Raw genomic sequence first — 17,889 nt, forward strand, 5'->3', positions numbered from 1 at the left:
GGATGAATTAAGGTCACTTCCTATAACACATTAACTCCTGTGACTTTTGGTTTTATCCTTCAGTGCTCATGACCAGCATTTAAGGAGTTGATGATAAGCTCAGTTGCTTTACTTCCATAAGTCCTTAGCAGCAGTTGCAGTAGTTTCAAGAAGACACAGTTAAATATGGAGTTCTAGATTTTAAAAATTTAGTTACCAATGATATATAATTTACTATAGCAGTAGCTTTTACTGTTGCTTGAATGACTAAATGGGGAGCCTCCTAATTATACTTGAAAAGCTCTCTTTGTCATTCAATTTACTTTAATTCAACCTTGTTATTTCTTTTCCATAACCAGCTAATATTTGTAATGCTATTTTCTCAGCATTTTTGGTTTTAATTTCTATAGTCTTTTTCTCAAATTCCATTGTAAATTACTTGATACAGAAACTATTACATGTTTTACAGCACAGTAATGGTGTGAGACATGCCTTCCATCCTACAAACCAACTAACCCGTTAAAGGTTAACATTTTTGTGACATATTTGTGGAATGGAACAGGCAAATCAAAGCCTTATTAATCCATTTTAACAATTTTCTTTCATGTAACAGTGGTAAAAGCCAAAACAAAGAGCACTTCAGCTTAATATTGGAATAAATAGGAAAATTCCACTATAAAACTGTGTTTTAATTATTGAACAGCTCTCAAAATTAAATCACTGACCTTTGAGAATTTAGTGACCAAACAAGTACTTGTCCTCAAGACACATATCTAAGTGTGCACTCCTTTACATGAAGCTTTTCCACTCTGGTAAAGATGCCCAAGAACACGGCAAGTACCAAGTGAATGAGGTAAGAGCAACGATCCTATGTATGTAATGATGACATTAATGTCAGCTTGTGGAGTGGGGTGCATGTATGGGGACCAAACTGTCTATTCTCTTGGCAAGAAATGCTCCATTAGACAACTGAGAGTGTGGTTTTCTGTAAGCGGACAAAGACTGTCAGACTTCTCCACAGAGTGCATCATATCCTAACAGTGTCACACAGAGCACTTCCTTTTGCACTCTTCTGGTCTTTTGACTAAGGCAGAAAAAGTTTATATCGCTCAGAAGTAGCAAATGTTTTATCGATTTTCAAATTTCTTTGGTGTTAACCAGCAGCAGCAGTTAAGGTGGGATTTTGCTGGCTGGTGATTAAATATCTCTCGAGATCATTAGCAAAGATACCATAAATCAGATTTCTGGTAATTGTTACAAAATAGGGAACTTTTCTGAGCACAGAATAAAAAGATTAAGGAACATGTCCCAAAATTGGTGTCTTCCTATATAAATTACATTAAAAGAATATTTAGATTGAATATCGCTAGCAGGCTGTAATTATTCTTATTGAAGGATGTAGGCAGTCTTCTGCATGATTCTGAAAAGCAGCAATGGCTCCTCCCTCGGCACAGTTCTGGCTAGTGGAGTTTGCAAAGTGATTTCTGAACAAGAGGAATGTGTATATGTTAAGTAAGCAAAACTACAGCTCAGAGAAACAGGACATTGTATGAATCCTTGTGCATAAACGTGGGATCACAGGTCCTACCTGAATCATCTTGCAGAACTTGAAATTTTGAGGCTCGGGACAGCAAAAACATTATTATTGTAGTATTGTCTAGTACATAAACCTTGTAGACTTGCCAGGCATTGCGGGTTCATGGGTATGGTTGAAGTAAGACCAGTCACTGGAAGTTCTTTGGTCTATAGCTGCTGCAACTGTTTATTCCTTGCTGCAATTGGTGGGGGAAAAAAGAAATTAAAAATGAACACTTTTGCCTGAATTGCCTTTTTATTATGACCTTGAAATCTGGGTTAAGTTCAGCCAATCCATGAAATCCAGGCTTTGTCAATGCAGTTATGGTTTAAATAGAACAATGTAAAACTTTACGGGATGCACTGAGCTGTTGTTTTCTTGTTTGCTGGATAGATTCTGAGGACATCAAGGGTAGCTCTAAAGCTCCCCAGAGCTTTTGTGACTTTTAGCTGCTCATCATCTACTCACATAAAAATTTCCCTTTGCAGAGCCATTAATTTCCACAAGTCAAGCTGCATAAGAAAATACAAAACAGAATCTGATGCTCCAAATCACAGGGAAATAAGGAATATTTTAAACTGTGTTAAGTTAATGTTTTAAATGTATGATGATGCTATGGCTGATATTCCCATTAAATTATTTAAAATATCACTCAATAGTCTTCAGGACTGTAATTTATGCTATATAGAGACTTATGAATAAAACAAAAGAATATACATGGTGAAAACCCATTTCCTTGTTTTCCTTCCTCCACCACCCTGCACACCCTTCCAAGGCAGACTTACACAGATGTACTTTTGTTTTCTTAAATCTTTCAGCCAAAATTATATAACCTACCTAAAGAATGAAAAGCTGGATTGTACTGCTGGCTATTGTAGTCAGCACAGCAGAAACAGAAGAACAGGCTGTCTGTACCCAAGGGTATCCCGGCATCCCTGGCAATCCTGGGCACAATGGCACACCTGGCCGTGATGGACGCGACGGTTCAAAAGGCGACAAGGGGGATACAGGTACTACATTCAGAATAAATGATTTAATGTATCAAATGCAATGCCATTCATTCCCAAATTTGTCTGTAGTCACTCTGCATGAATGGGAGTATTCTGCATAGTCTTCAGAAAACATTTCAGACATTTGTTGTTTACTTGTTTGAAGAAGGAAATATAAAGAAAGGCTTAACAACGAAAGCGAGACAGTTAATACTATGAAGATGTCAGGTCCGTGGGATAAAAAAACAAAAGAAAAAAGGCTTTATCTTCTATTGTGGTAATATTTTCAAGTCTATTTGAAAATTTTTAAGCTTGTATACCTTCTCCTACTCTTTTAAGATAGCAACTATATTTCTATAAAAGCTTCAAGCCCAGTAAACAAAAAAACAACTGCAGGTTCAAGCTGGTGGAAATGTCTGTATTTAACAGACTGGGTTGCTAAGATATTGAATCACCTGCTATAGAGAAAAGTATATGCATCCTCAAACAGTGTGTGCTGCAGAATCAGTGTTGAAGGTGTAGCTGATGTGCAGTTATTTCATGGCTATGCTGGTATAGGCAAGATCTACCAGATCCTTTTCCTAACACCTGAATCTCTCTTAGAGACCACAGCTGTTTGTGTGGCTATAGAGTAAACCAGAACAGCTGAAAAATAACCAGCACTTATAATTTGGGCAATGAAGACTTTTCACTGCTTATGGCCTTCCCTGGACCACCAAAAGACAAGTCCACCTACTTAGGTATTTGCCCCAGTGGTTGCTAGGGAGTTACTTTGAACTCTTTTGTTTATAAAATGACTTAGAGTTCTCTGCCAAGCAACCACTTAAATGTTCCTTCAGCTTTCCCTGCCCTAGCTTGGCTAAAATGTAGAAGCAAACAAATAAAAAAATCCATTAGCATCTTAATAGGCAAACACATTTAACTGCCCTCCTTTTCTATATGTGTGGTTCCAGGAAGGTTTGAAAATGGAAAATCTAAAGCTTGGTTATTTTCATTTATCTTATAAAGGTCCTCCCTTTACTCCAGTAACTTATCACATGATACCAGTGATTTCTGATGAAGTCCCCAACATTTTTTCCTTGATTAATTTGTTTTGATGACTGTACTATTCTCTGTTGGAACAAATTGGGGTGATTGTACCATTCTTTATATTGTATGTACTACATACACACCTTTGCAGTGCAGTTAAATACATGAGACTTCATTTTGTTCCTTACCAAGTCAGTGAAAATCCAGTGCACATTGGGCTACACCCACCATGCAGAAAACTGCTAAAGAACGGTTCTCAGGTCATTATGGTTGGAGAGCTACCCTTGGAATATGGTTACATCCAAACTACCAACTCTTTTTTCTTCTGTTGCACTCTGGATGCAAATCCACTTATTTGATCATCTCCTGGTCATCTTTGACTTTACTACAAAAATCACTTCTATAATTGCTCTCTTTAGAGCAGTAGAAAGTCCATGTCAAGCAAAATACAGGGATCAAGAGCGCGAATGCCTTCCTCAGATTTACAGGCAATATTACTCCACTGTAACATTTCAATACCATCTGTCAAACTCCTGCACATCTCTTCTTGAGGTGTGAGTTTACCATTCATAGAATCATAGAATCATTACAGTTGGAAAAGATCTCTAAGACGATCAAGTCCAATCCTTAACCCAGCAAGACCAGGTCCACTGCTAAACCATGTCCATGTTTTACTAATGGGCTTCTGGCCCCTGCAATATTTCTTCCTGAATGTGGCTTCCTCACTCCATTTCCATGGATGGAGGCAACAACAGGACAAGAAGTTTTCACACTAGTGGTCCTTACAAGGATATAGCATCTCTTCACACCTCAATAACTCACCTTGTTATACCAAGGATTCCTTCTGTGTCAAAAAAACCCACCATCCTCAAGCAGAGTTTCCGTGCTCTCTGTCAGTCTCTCCATAAGATAAAAGTACCAGCAGTGGCACCCACTAAAAGTCAGGAATAAGAGTACGCTTTACAATACTGTTTGGCCAGGCTTGGAGAGGAAAGATTGAAGAAGAACTCATCCCAGGTTTTCTGGTAATTTGTTTAATGAAAATCTGCTTTTTAATTTTGTACTAGGTGAACCAGGAGTTCCTGGCTTTCCAGGGAAAGATGGTGCCAATGGAGAGAAAGGTGAACAAGGTCAGAGAAGAAGTGTTTCAATTTATTATTTGTCTATCATCTGCTGCCCTTTTGTTTGTGAATACTGGATGTGCTATACATTCTAGCTGTAGCAAAAGTACCATAAAGGTTAAAAAACCCTTTTTCCTGAAGTAGCAGAGGCTGCACACATATGCTGACAATAGAAGAGGAATTTGCCACCTGAGATTATCCCACTGCTTCTGATGCCCCACAACTTGTTCACTCAGCCTGTTATCTTACCTTTCCCATCTCTGATCCTTTTGTCAGCTGCTAAGCAAGACATTGCATCTGCAGCTACCTCAGGAAAGTGAGGATCCTGTAGCTATCTATGAAACTTCAGGGAAAGGGACTTTTAAAACAAATTGTAGAAGACACAAGTTATATACCTAAAAAAAACATATATCCTGTATACTTTATATATAAGTAAGGACTTGTTATCCTAAGCAAATTCTGGGTGTTGTCAAAAAACCCCCTTCCTCTGATTAAATTGTGAACCATGTCACCCATTTTGTATACCAAAGGCTGAAAACAGATGTCTGGACAGATGCTGCTTGTGCCTGAGATGATGTGAGCTGTCATCATCCTGTAGACAGCTCTCCTTTCTTTGAGTTTGTTCTTGCTGCTGTCAGCAAGAGCACCTGTTTTCTAACACAGTAAGGGGTTCTTTAGGTATTATGTTTATCCTGCGCTTAAATGTATGAGAAATTGTGTGTACAGTGAGCACAGTATACACAGTGCTGACACACACCTGCACTTATATTTCCTTATGCTGAAACTCAATTTGTGCCCTATTAATCCAGTGGAAGACCACAAGAAACTTTCCCCCCCCCTCACTTTTTTTCTCTTTTCTTTTAGGAGCCAATGGGACTGTTGAAGAGAAGGGGAACAAAGGAGATAAAGGAGAAAGAGGACGACCTGGCAAACTGGGGCCAAAAGGAGTTATAGGGTCAGTGGGTTACAAAGGTCAGAAGGGAGAGCTGGGACTGCAAGGACAAAAGGGGTTAAAAGGAGACATTGGACCCATTGGTCCAAAAGGGTCAAAGGGTGAAATTGGCCATCCTGGAAGAGTTGGTTTCCCAGGGCCAATTGGCCCAACTGGTAATCCAGGTCCTAAAGGCAATATTGGAGATATAGGGCCACAGGGTAATCCAGGAGTTCAGGGGGAAAGAGGCTTGAAAGGAGACAGAGGAGAAAAGGGGAACGTAGGTGCCCCAGGAGTCCTGCCAAGGAGTGCTTTCAGTGTTGGCCTTACAGTTGCCACCAAATTTCCCCCTCCAAATCGCCCAATCAAGTTTGACAAGGTGCTGTATAATGGTCTCAATGACTTCAACCCAGTTACTGGCAAGTTCACCTGCAAATACCCTGGTGTTTACTATTTCACCTACCACATCACTGTCTACTCAAGGAACGTCCGAGTAGCTCTAGTTAAGAACGGCATCAAGATGCTGCACACTGTGGACAGGTACCAGAGTGGAGAGGACCAGGCCTCAGGAGCTGCCATCCTGGAGCTGCAGGGAGGAGATGAGGTGTGGCTGCAGGCTCACCCAGGGGAGACTTTCAATGGGCTATTTGCAGACGCTGATGATGATACCACCTTCTCTGGGTTTCTCCTGTTCAGCACCTCTGACTCGCTGGAGCCACTGCCATTGCCCACCACGTAACTTCATACTATCTGTGAATGCTGTATGTCTGTGTCCTTCAGCCCTCCCTAATAAAGTTGTTATCTGCTGGACAATTTCTGTTGGATTTGACAGAAAACAGACAGTTGCTGTCAGGAAAAACTTCTGCGCAAAAGAGGACAACTCTAACTCCTCTGAATCAACACATTAGTGGTTTGGTGACTTACTGTAGGAATGCACAGGGGTGACTACACAAGTCCTGAAGGACAAATGTTTTTCAAAAAAGTGGGACAAAATGAAAGATAAAAATTCTGGAATTATAACATGTGGGTCCCTGCCATCTTGTATAAACATGAAGCAGCAGTTACTTCTAAGCCAGTTTATTTCTTCAAAGGTGGCATATGTAGGTGGGCTTGAAACTCGGTTAGTTTGCATCCAACCATTTCAAAATAATTTTTAAACTTGGAATTAGTGCAATTTGATACCTTCACAGGTATCAAAGAGCAAAGCACCATGCTGCTAGAGGCCAGGATACCTTCACAGGTATCAAACAGGTGCCACTTGCTTGTTCTACGGCACAAGCAAGTTTTATCATAGCTGGGTGGATTTTATAGCTTTTAAATATGGTTCTTTGCTTTCCATGTAGCCAAAGGTCTGAAATGGAGTGAAAGAGAGGGATAGGAGGAAGTGCCCTGTGGATTCTTCGATGTAGGCAGATATTAAAGGCAATTGCAAAAATACAACATACTACTGCTGTACTTCAGAATTAGCCAGGGCAACAAATGAAAGATAATATTTAATCAACACTGAAGCAGTCATATCAGAGAACTGATTGAGAGATATTTCCTTGATGTGCCATAAAAGATTAATTTCTGTGATTTTTTTTTGGAATTTTCTCTCCCCTCTCCCCCTTCTAAAACTCAAAAATATAACAAAAAATGTTGTAAGTTTCATCCACTTTCCTTAGTAGAGAATAAAGCAGAGATGCCAATGAAGATGGGTCAGCACCATGAAATTCAGTGCAAATGCTGGCTGGAGCATGAGGCCTGGCTTCCCATCACCCCTCAGGATGTTGGGGAGGCAAGGCAATGTGGGCATATTTTCACAATTGTTGAACCCTGAGTATGGATCACAGAGCCCAAATGAAAATGGCACAGTGGGTTTCTTCAGGAAGAACAGCTGCACTTCTCGTGTCAAGTAAATGACTGCAAGGGAGATACAAAGGCAGAGGAAAGGGTTATGTGAATTTTTCACCAAGAAGAGGCTTTGTCCCCTGTAAGCCACCCGCCGTTAAGTTTGTGTCACAGAAACAACTAAGCCAAGAAACGCTTTAAAATGGACTTAGGTTTAGCGGGAGGACGTGTAGGACAGATATCAGAGTGCAACAAGCGTTTGGATGATACTCTCAGGCACGTGTTGTCACTGTTGGGGATGACCCTGTGCAGGGCCCAGGGCTGGACTCGATGCTCCTTGTGGGTCACTTCCAGCTCGGCATATTCTGTGATTCTGTCATCAGCCGGCAGAGGCTCCAGCACGGCCGGGGAGGGAGCAGTGGAACTGGGCAGCCAGGGGAAGCGGAAGGATCGGGAGAGCGAAAGCAGCCGCTCCACGACATGCCGAAGAACCATGGCCCAGCGTGAGCAGCGAATCCAATGGAGGGGGTGGGCTGATGGGCGGTGAGATCAGGGAGCTCCGCCCCGCTCCGCGTTGTGCCGCCGCTCCGCCTCCTGCTCCGGTCCCACCTCCCGGCCCGGACGCGCGGAGGTCGCGGCCGCACCGTGAGCGGGCGGTGCTGGTGTCAGTGTAGGTGCCGGGTGTGCTCCGCTCCACGGCGCTCCGCCATGCTGGGCGGCTGCCGGCGGGCGCTGCCCGCGGCGCTGGGCCGGGCGCTGCGGGGCCGGGCGGCGGGGCCGGGCCGCAGGGCCGTCAGCACCAGCTGGTGCCCCGTGGGCAGCGCCTTCGACGCGAAGCAGCAGCGGCAGCAGGCGCTGCGCGGCGGCGCGGCGGGCAGGGAGACGGTGAGCGGCGGGAGGGGAGGGCCGGGCCTGCGGCGTGCAGGAGGCGGCCCTGGCCGCTGGCAGCATGGTGCTTTGCTTATCGCAACTCTTTTAAGGGATTTTTTTTTTTTCCAGGGTAGTTTTCTTTTTTTCTCCTGTGTAAATTTTTTTTTTCTAAAATATAAAGTTTTTACTTGGTTCAGTTTATTTTGGTTCTAATGAACCGATAACTTCTGGCTTTTGGACGCAGAAGAGTTTGACAGTCATGGTCTCCTGTATGGAAAGACTTGCTTTGAGCCTCAGTAGCGCCCATATGTACATAAAGAGATACTGCCCCTTCCATTGCCCATTCCACTCCCAGCTCCCACCTGGCTGTGCCTTCGTTCCTCTGTCAGTGTCATGCCACTACCCTCTGGCAGCGCTTTGGGATCTGTCACGCTGCCGACATCCTCTTGCCTGGACATTATTCTTGACATCTTTCCTGTGGCCAAAAAAAAAAAAAAAAAAAAAAAAAGCATTTGTTTGCTGGGTTGGTGACACTTGGGTTCTCTGGTATGTTTCCTTTTGAGGTGAGTCAAGTGCATTTGTTAATCAGTGTCCTGGAATCAACAGGCTGGCTCCTGGACAGAGTAAGATGGCACAGTGTATGTAGAATAGTTATAGCTGTAAAATCCAGGTGTTTGCCTGCTGACTCAGCTACTCTTGTCGTGGTGCCCAGGCTGGTGAAGCTGTTGAACTCTGGGGTATACTGAGGACAAATCTGACTTCTGTTTATAACCTAGCACTTGTTTGGGACACTTTTCTATTGGTTCTCCTGCCTCTGCAAACATACTGGTGTAAGTTTTGCTTCAGGAAATAATGCAGTTACATTTAACTGGCCTGGGTAGTGAGTTGTGGATGATTCACTTGGCCCACAGTAATTTGGGAATAGAGATATATATTTCAGACTCACAAAGAGGCTGTGACAAGTAGGATGTAAATGCTGAGGCCAAGCAAAGAGAATAAGGCTGCATCTATGCAGCCAATGCCATTAAAGAACATAGAGAACTGCACCAGGCTTCATTTTTTTCATATTTTTTCAATTTTTATGTCAAACTTGGTATCATATGGAAGAGGAGCTCCATGGCTAATTTATTTCTAAGAGGAGATACCTCCTGGTCACAGAGAACTACACATGCAGGAAGAGCTCTCTCGGGAGGGTGAATGATGATGTAGGGCAGCAGGAAGGCCAGGAGCTCTCTGGAATATTGCAGGATACTGCAACCCTTGGTTGGGGATCTGAGTGAAGTCTTGAGTCTCTTGTACACAAGCATTATTGAAGAGTGCTGTGATAGAAGTATATTTATGTCTAAGTGCATGTGTATATATATAAAAATATCTGTTTCAGTGTTTGTTTTGGTCCAGTTCCTGTTCCCAAATAATAAATTAAAACATGGGAAGTATGAGGAAAGGGTTTCTGTCTTTAGGAAAAAAAGAAGGCAGTTTTAGCAGCAGTGACAGAAAGAAAATAGGCAAAAACAACTCAGAATGTCCCAGATACTTACTTTAAGGGATGCTTTTGCTTCATTCAGAATATATACTTTTACAGACTAACTGTCAATTTGTAGGTTTTTTTGTTTTGTTTGGATAAATACTTGCAAGCTATATGCAAACCCGCAGCTGATTGCTGTAACACAAAGAGTTTGCAGAAGGTGCATTATAAAGTGACTGCCTTACAGATCTGCAAATCCAGATTGTGATTTTAGATACTGAGGTTAAATTTGGGAAGGGATAGATGTGTGAAATGATGTACCTTTCACTGTTAGATGGTGTAGTTAGCAGGGAAGGAGATGCTTGTGTTGCAGTTGAGCAGTTGCAAAGGGAGTGTACTGCTTGAAGAGATGCTGTTTTAATTTAAATGAAATTAAGGAATTATTAGGAAAAGGTTTTTCATCCAGGAGTTCATTGGGCACTGGAAAAGACTTCCCATGGAAGTGGTCACAGCACCAAGCCTGCTAGAGTTCTGGAAGTGTTTGGGCAGTGTTCTCAGGCACATGGTGTAATTCTTGGGGCTGCCCTGTGCAGGGCCAGGAGTTGGACTTCAGTGATCCTAGTGGTTCCCTTGCAAATCAGGAAATTCTATGATTCTATGAAATCTTTTTACTGTCTGTATTGTGGAACTTTTCTCTTGCAGCCAGTGTTAGTAATTTTGTTTGATCAGCAGTAGGAGCTTTGTAATTCTCTTCCACTGCTGTCTGTGTCTACCCTGCCCCGTGGGACAGGGCCAGGCTTGGTAGGAACTTCAGGAATAAAACTGTTCATACCACACAAATTTTGGCAGTTGCTGATTATTCCTTTGAGATTTGGTTCCACTATTTGAGGCTCGTTTTATGCGCCCAAAACAACTGTCCTGCTGCCTGCAATCCATTGATATCTAGTGCTGTTGACCAATTCATTCACTGTTTTGACACTCCTACTTAGTTGTCATATTCCTTAGTAAGTCTCTTTTGCGTCAAAGGAGTGATTTTTCCTCATTTTCAAACCTAAGTGGACTTCCTGTGTTTTGTTTGGTGCCCATGCTTTGGAAGCAAGATAAATGCTTTGAGAAAAGGTTGGCATAGGAGTTTATGGTGTGGAAGAGTTTGTGAGGATTTGATGTCAAACTCTTAAGGTTTGCTGAGAACAATACTGGCTAAAAAAACCTCACTGAGGTTTGCTTTGGGAAATAAACACGTTTTCACATCATACCAGTGTCTGTGACTGGTTTTGTGACTATTCTGTTTACAATGACACTTGTGTAGGAATGTTTTAGTGAAGTGTTACAATATGCCAGCTAGGGTAATTTTGATAAAATTCCATAGTGATAATTCAATCCTGAAACAAAGATGCAGGGATTAAGGAGGGTAATAATGATGTGTTTTCATTGTATTCTGTGTTGCAGGGTCTGTTTGGTGTTCCAGAACTGAGCTGTCCAGAAGGATTTCAAGAAGCACAAGACAAAGCATTGCAAGAGTCAGAACAGCTAGTCCAGAAGGCATGTTCAACACCACCTGGGCCAGAGACTGTAAAGATCTTTGATCAGCTTTCAGATAGCTTGTGCAGAGTAGCAGACTTGGTAAGTTCTTTTTTTATTATTACATAAAGTAAAAATGAATCCTTTTAAACTGACTGAGCTTACACCAGGGTGTTCCATTTTATGATTTTCTGCACTACAGTAAGTAGCAGACAGAGCCATGAAGTTTTGTGTTGAGATAAAATTAAATTGATTGAGAGTTAATCACATGTTTTTACCAACTGATAGGTAATTACAAATCCTGTCAAGCTCCAGTTGTTTTTAAAACAGATGTAAAAATAGTATAAAAGCAACAACAAGAAAAACAGTGGTGACATCAGTGTTGTATTTCTGCTGTAATATTAGCACATAAACTTTCCAGCATCACTTACACTGGGGAAAAAAAGGGGATTGCTTTCAAAGATAATTTGCAATGCACATGTTTTTAAGTTATGAACTTTAAAAGGTGAAGGTCCATAGAGGCCTTGTAGATTAAAAGTGGCAGATGAAACTCAACAGTATTATTTTTTTTATTAACAGAAATATTTCCTAGACTGTAGTTTCTATCGTCCACAGATTCAGAGTACTTGGTCTGATATTCTACATCACAAAATACATCACAAAATGTTAAGTTTAACAGAGCTTTCTGGAAACTGCCTAAAGTATGTCTTTTATCAAAGCATCACGCTTTGGTTGAAGGAAGCAGACCCAACCTTCATTCTGAAATCATTTGTCACTAAGTTTTTTGACTTGGGTTTTCGCATTTGAATGTCAGTGTGTTTTCAGTTCTCAAATGTTATTTCTTTTCGTTTTCTAGATTTAAGACATCGTTTGTTACGTGCTCTGTCAAGTCACTAGTTCTTATGTTTTGTATAGACTATGTCTAATTCTGCTTAATCAATCAATATCTAAGTAAAACACTAATGTCAGAATTCAATGGCCATGGTTTTGTACTAGTTTGCTGAGTTAAAATTACCTCCTATGTACTGCTTTCAGGTTTTTGTGTTCAAAGATGCACAGCTTGCAGATCTCTGTCTCGAAGAAATTTTGTGACTGTTACCTGTTGGCAGGTGTTGTCATTTAACACCTGTTCTGTCAATATTATGAGGAATTTTAAACAGGGATTCTAAGAAGTAAAATTCTGAAATGTGTAGCATTTGTAAGGCTGCCTTTTCAACCAAACTGCAATCATATTACTGCACTGTGAAGCTTGTTGCATGTACTTTCTGTACAATCATGCTAAATGTCTACAATGTCTTCCTAGACTTTAATTAAATATATTCCTAATCTTTAATTTTTTATCAGTTCAATGCCAGAATCTCCCTAATTTAAGTCATGGAAACCCCAAGCTCCCCAGCCCTCTTTTAGCATACTTCTGGCCTTATGGACCCCTTAAAGTATTTGGAGACTTACAAAAAAATCGTTAAGTCAAATAAAAACCTTCTTCTGAATTCGAAAGAACTTCTATTTTACTCTCGAAACATATTTCTTCCTACTAGGAAGCTGTGTCAAAGCATAACTTGGTGGTCTATACACAAGAGTAAAAAGGGTTTGAGAACCCCTTTATGCACATTTGGTGGCATGCTTTCTTCTTAACTAGAAAATTTAGTTTTAAAAGTCTTTTGTAATAACATTTAAATTAGGATAACATTGGATTATCTCTGTGTAAGAGACATACTATACTTAAAATGTTTCTAAGAAGTGTATAGATTAATGATATTTTTGGAAAGATACATGCCTGTCTGGTTTAATAATTGTTAGCAAAGTTTTCCAGTCAGCTTTATGTTTAGAGAAAAAACTGGCAAATTCTGCAAAAAGATTTCACAGAACTGTAGAAATAAAGGTTAACAGAAGTGGAACTGCTTGAATGCAACTTTGTTTATAAGGCAAGATTCTTTTTTACTTACTGTTTTCTTATGATTTGTCAGGCTGATTTTGTGAAAGTTGCCCACCCTGACTTTGCATTCAGAGAGGCTGCTGAAGAAGCTTGCAGGAACATTGGTACTGTGGTAGAGAAGTATGTTTTATTTTCTTTATTCTTTTTTTTTTTTTTTTTTTTTTACTATTTCCTTATGCATCTTTAAAAATTACGATCATCTATGAAAACAGCGATCAACAAAACTAAGTTGGAAGGATTTGCACATGAGAACAAAGTGTCAGAAGTGTCAGTCTTCCATTAGATATTTAAGGGTTTAGATTTGTTACAGTATCTCATGAAAGGTTTTCTATTTTAGTTTCAGTTTCTGACTCCATGTCACTGAAACCCATCAAAGGCTCAAAGCTACATTTTTCTAGGACTTGTGACAATTTACTAGTGGTTGTAAAGGGTATGTACAAAATGCTAATTTGTTTTTAAGATGTAAGCTGTTACATTTCACAATACTTTTTCTTCTGTATTTCTGACCCTTTGAATTCAGACAGTGAGTGGGATATGTGAAAGAGGAAAGGACAATTTCCTGTTAAAATGAGTGTTTGAAGGTGTATCTGTCTAGGGCTGTGATATATGGCTGATACACTTTGGTGTGCTTGTTCTTCATTAAAAATCCTCATTCCATAGAACATGTTTTTAAACACTTCCATTTCTGAAGATTGGCTTTTCTTTGAGTTGCCTTTTTTCTTAATACCTTAAAGTATAATACCTTAAAGCTTAAGTTCTGAAAGTTATCTCTGTATAGTGAATTTATTTGCTTCTTTTCTACTCTTGCTGTTGAGAAGTAGAAAGAGTTGATCTTAATACTGTGTCATTTCAGTATCTTCCCTTCCTGTTGGATTCAGGAGTAGCCTTCTTAGTGAATGCTTTACCAAGCAGTATTGTGAAGGTCACCCGGAGTTGGCTGCTTCCCTCAGGACTCCCAATAACAGTGGATGTAGTGACTGGTTGATCTGGTATCCTACAGTGAGTTGAAGAGGCCTTTTATATTCTGAGGAAGACAGCAGTACTGACTAAAAAGAGAATTCTAAGAGTAAATTCTATTACTTTGTTCTTGCCAGTATGTTTGAGAAACCTTTCCCTTGGAACTGGGTTCCTCAAGAGTTCGATTCAGCAAGCCATCTATAAGAATATAACTATAATATCTGAATACCACTTCAGATATAAAATTTTTAGAAAAATGAAAACATTCACAAATTATCCTGAGAGGCTAATAAACTATTGTATGCATATGTTTCATTCCCCACTGCAATTCCCACCCAGTAATGCAGGTTGACAAAGATGCTTGTAGATAACATTCCAGCAAATCCAATGGACATAGCATTGTCTGCACAGGTACAGTGATCACTGTCTGGAAATATCCTGGGGTTAGTAATCTCTCAAGTCTACTCCAGTAGCAGCCAGCAGCACATTTATCTGATGGCAAACTCAAGCACAGATTTTCCCTTAATGGAGTCCTTTCAAAATAAGGGTTAGAGAACAGTTCTTCCAGATTTATGCTGTCACCATGATGATCTTTGTTCATGGAACATAAGCCATCAGTCTTAGACTTGCTCCTGTTTGCTACAAAATACCATCCAAAAGTATTTTCCTATTGAATGTGTAAGACCTATTTTCATGCCAGTTTGTCCACACATGCTTTGCATACAATCTTTCTAGTTTTTAAGTGTGATTGTGAACTAGAAAGCATTTTGAAAATACAGTCCTTGGCTTTTAATGTTGTTTCAGTAAATACTAAGATCTACCTTTGAATGAGTAATAACAGGAAACTGAAATGTTAGTTTCTCTTGCTAATGTGTGCTTCTTTTACTCTTTATCTTTTCAGATTAAATACAGATGTTGAACTGTGCCAGAGTTTAAGACGTCTGCTAGCTGATGAAAATGTTGCGAGTTCCCTAGATCCAGAAACCAGGTACTTATTAATGCTTATAGATCATTATTGATATAACCTCATAGAATTAAATTTTTAGATATTATATGTATTTTTCCTTATTGCACGTATGTTTTGTGTTTTGTTAAATTAATAAATGCAACTGGAAAGCAAACCACATCATCATTAATTTATTAGTGACTTCTAAATTACTGGCACAGGAGTTAGGAAGGTTGTAGTTGTGTTGAGAATGTCTGTGACTGTAGAGCACAAGATATTTACACTGAATAACTGAGATCTGCAAAAACAAAGAAATGAAAACTGAAGATTTTCTTCAATCATATTCTTTTGATTAAAATTATATACTGTACTGTGGTGTATATGTGACTGTTTCTAGCAGTAAAATTAGGGACCAGACTATACAACTGGATTTCAGTTTATAAAAGTTTATTTATATATTTCAAAATCAGATTAGCAGTAAATTTATTTAAAATTTACTTTATGATTTCTGTCATAGGTTTTATTAGATGTTTGTTTGGTTATAGGTTTGAATTACTTATTTGCTGACATGGTCAGACAAGCTCAGTATTTGTTACTTCCTTCTTCCTTCTTTCCCCATGATCCAGGACGTTAGATTTGAAGTGGTATTTTTCTGATGTTAGAATAAATGAAGTGGGAAATGAAATTAAAATGGTAATTTGCACAAATTTGGTAAACATCTAGATTAATGTAGTGGAATTATTTTGAAACGTATTCTTAATGTATATGACTAAGAGCAAAGGAAAAATCCTTTTTCAGTGAGTAGATTGTTAAAGACCTACAAGATAAGAAGTCTTTGTCTGTAATAACAATACTTGTAGAACTGTGGTTTTAGTCTCTTTGAAAGACATGAAACCCAAATAACTACTAAAGGCAAAATCTGTTTAAAAATTATGCTTACTATCAAATGAGGCTATTTTAACAGGGATTTACTGTATTTTTAGGCGAGTGGCAGAACTTTTTATGTTTGATTTTGAGATCAGTGGCATTCATTTGGATGAAGAAAAGGTAATTTTTTGCTACAATATATGAACAGAAATTTGCTTGTCTACCAAAGACCAGATAATGAAAAATGTGCGACGTGAAATCGTGCAATTCTGGGTCAGTTTGTCCTCCAAGATTCCCATTATCCTCTTTGGAATTTTGTCTTCTTAGAAGTGTTTGATTTTGTCTATTTTAAATCACTTCTAAATAGTATTTTTTAATGTTGACTGTTCTTTCCAGTTTGGCCCTCATCCTTCCTTTCTCTTCTGAAGCGTTATAAGCAAGACCTGAGATCCTGTTTTCTGTGTTTGTTGTCTGCATCAGATTTTTAAAATAGATACTTATCTGTCAACAGCATATTTCCAGAGGGGGAAGAGTGGCACCCCGTGCACTGCAATGTCAGGTTAATCAAGTAGAGTGTTTTGGAAGGGATCAGGTGTGCACCCAGGCTCTCCTTTGATGCTCACATAACCAGAAGTTGTAAATCTTGTTCAAAATTGATTGTCTTGATATGGTCTGGTTACTTATTTTGGAGCTTTTACCTACTTTCGCGGTAGTTAGTGTTGGATTTGCCAAAACCAGCAGCTTACACCATGCTTCGTGATATGGTTGTCTGTTCATAGCTCATGAACAGACCCTTTATGAAGTTAATACCTATTTATTTGAGTCACCCCCTCCAAAAAGATCTGTACAAAGGCACTTCTACTAGATTTATGTGGTAGTTTTTCCGAAGATCATGGTTCTGATGGTGTTTTGTGACCTAGAAAATGCTTCTAGAATATATTTTTGCAACGGCTTTGTGTAAAGAACAACATGAAACTTGAACTCTGGGGTTTATGTCTGATTTGACTGTTGAATCTGTGGTGCTTCATCTCCTTTCAGTTACAGTTTCACTTATTTTTGCACGTTTTCCTCTTCCTCTCCTGCCTATTCCACTTTTCTTCTTGCTTGCTGCTCAGTGGTTTTTTTTTTTCCAGTTCTCATTTCAGATTTAGAAGTCTTTCCCTGTTGTAAGTTGAAATTTACTTCTGCTAAATTTCTACTTTTAAAAATAAAACTCAAAGATATATTTTGATATATATATATATTTTGAAGAATTAGGGTGGAATAGGAAGACAGAGATCTGCAGATTATGTTGTTCTGTGGACTTTACAAGTATGTTGTATCTGTATCCTCACCTTTGTTTTTTTGATCTATGGACCCATGGGCAACAGGGACCGTACTCTACTAATGTGAGCAAATTCACTGAAGCAAATCTTACAGTAAGGTTAAATGTGTGAAATACTGTAATGATGGTGATAAAACTAAATCACTAACTCCTCAGAGAAAGGTTGAAATACCATTAATACTTCATAGTCTCCAGAAAACAGTGCAATACAAACAGTAACAAGAGGGCTGTAGTTCTATATCAATTTTCTGTCTCCATGGTGCTTCTGGTTTTTCTCTTCTGTGTTTTACATAGCAGTTAGGCATAGTTTTATAAATGCCATCCAAACAGCTTGCAAAGCTTATGTAAATTCTACTTAAACTCCACTGGACATTTTCTTACTGCAGAAACAGAGGCATTTTCTTCAAATTTCAATGCTGTGTGAAATTACAGATCTTTATGAGCATCTGATCATGTTGTCTTCAGCCCTGCATTACAGTTTTGTTGGAAAACACACTGCACTGTCACTGCAGAGACCCGGGTTCGATTCCCGGTCGGGGCCCCTCCCC

General features: G+C 39.5%; 2 protein-coding genes across 2 annotated transcripts in view; both read left to right on the plus strand.

Annotated features, from left to right (window-relative positions):
* The first annotated feature begins 682 nt into the window (after positions 1 to 682).
* Positions 683 to 6,432, plus strand: LOC114057631 (complement C1q and tumor necrosis factor-related protein 9A-like). The gene is made up of 4 exons (XM_027884201.1): positions 683 to 832; positions 2,374 to 2,565; positions 4,641 to 4,703; positions 5,559 to 6,432. Exons 2-4 carry the CDS (start codon positions 2,400 to 2,402, stop codon positions 6,362 to 6,364), a joined length of 1,035 nt encoding a protein of 344 aa, XP_027740002.1. The 5' UTR covers positions 683 to 832; positions 2,374 to 2,399; the 3' UTR covers positions 6,365 to 6,432.
* A 1,724-nt stretch (positions 6,433 to 8,156) lies between these two features.
* MIPEP (mitochondrial intermediate peptidase) overlaps positions 8,157 to 17,889 on the plus strand; it is a 73,871-nt gene continuing 64,138 nt past the window's right edge. Inside the window, exons 1-5 of the mRNA XM_027884213.1 lie at positions 8,157 to 8,340; positions 11,240 to 11,413; positions 13,279 to 13,367; positions 15,106 to 15,192; positions 16,134 to 16,197. Of these exons, the coding sequence (XP_027740014.1) occupies positions 8,164 to 8,340; positions 11,240 to 11,413; positions 13,279 to 13,367; positions 15,106 to 15,192; positions 16,134 to 16,197 (591 nt within the window). The 5' untranslated portion in view covers positions 8,157 to 8,163. The remainder of the gene's footprint in view (positions 8,341 to 11,239; positions 11,414 to 13,278; positions 13,368 to 15,105; positions 15,193 to 16,133; positions 16,198 to 17,889) is intronic.

This window comes from Empidonax traillii, unplaced genomic scaffold, assembly GCF_003031625.1.
Source record: "Empidonax traillii isolate 1590-97213 ecotype Southwest subspecies unplaced genomic scaffold, ASM303162v1 scaffold9:size3134949, whole genome shotgun sequence".
Lineage (NCBI taxonomy): Eukaryota > Metazoa > Chordata > Aves > Passeriformes > Tyrannidae > Empidonax > Empidonax traillii.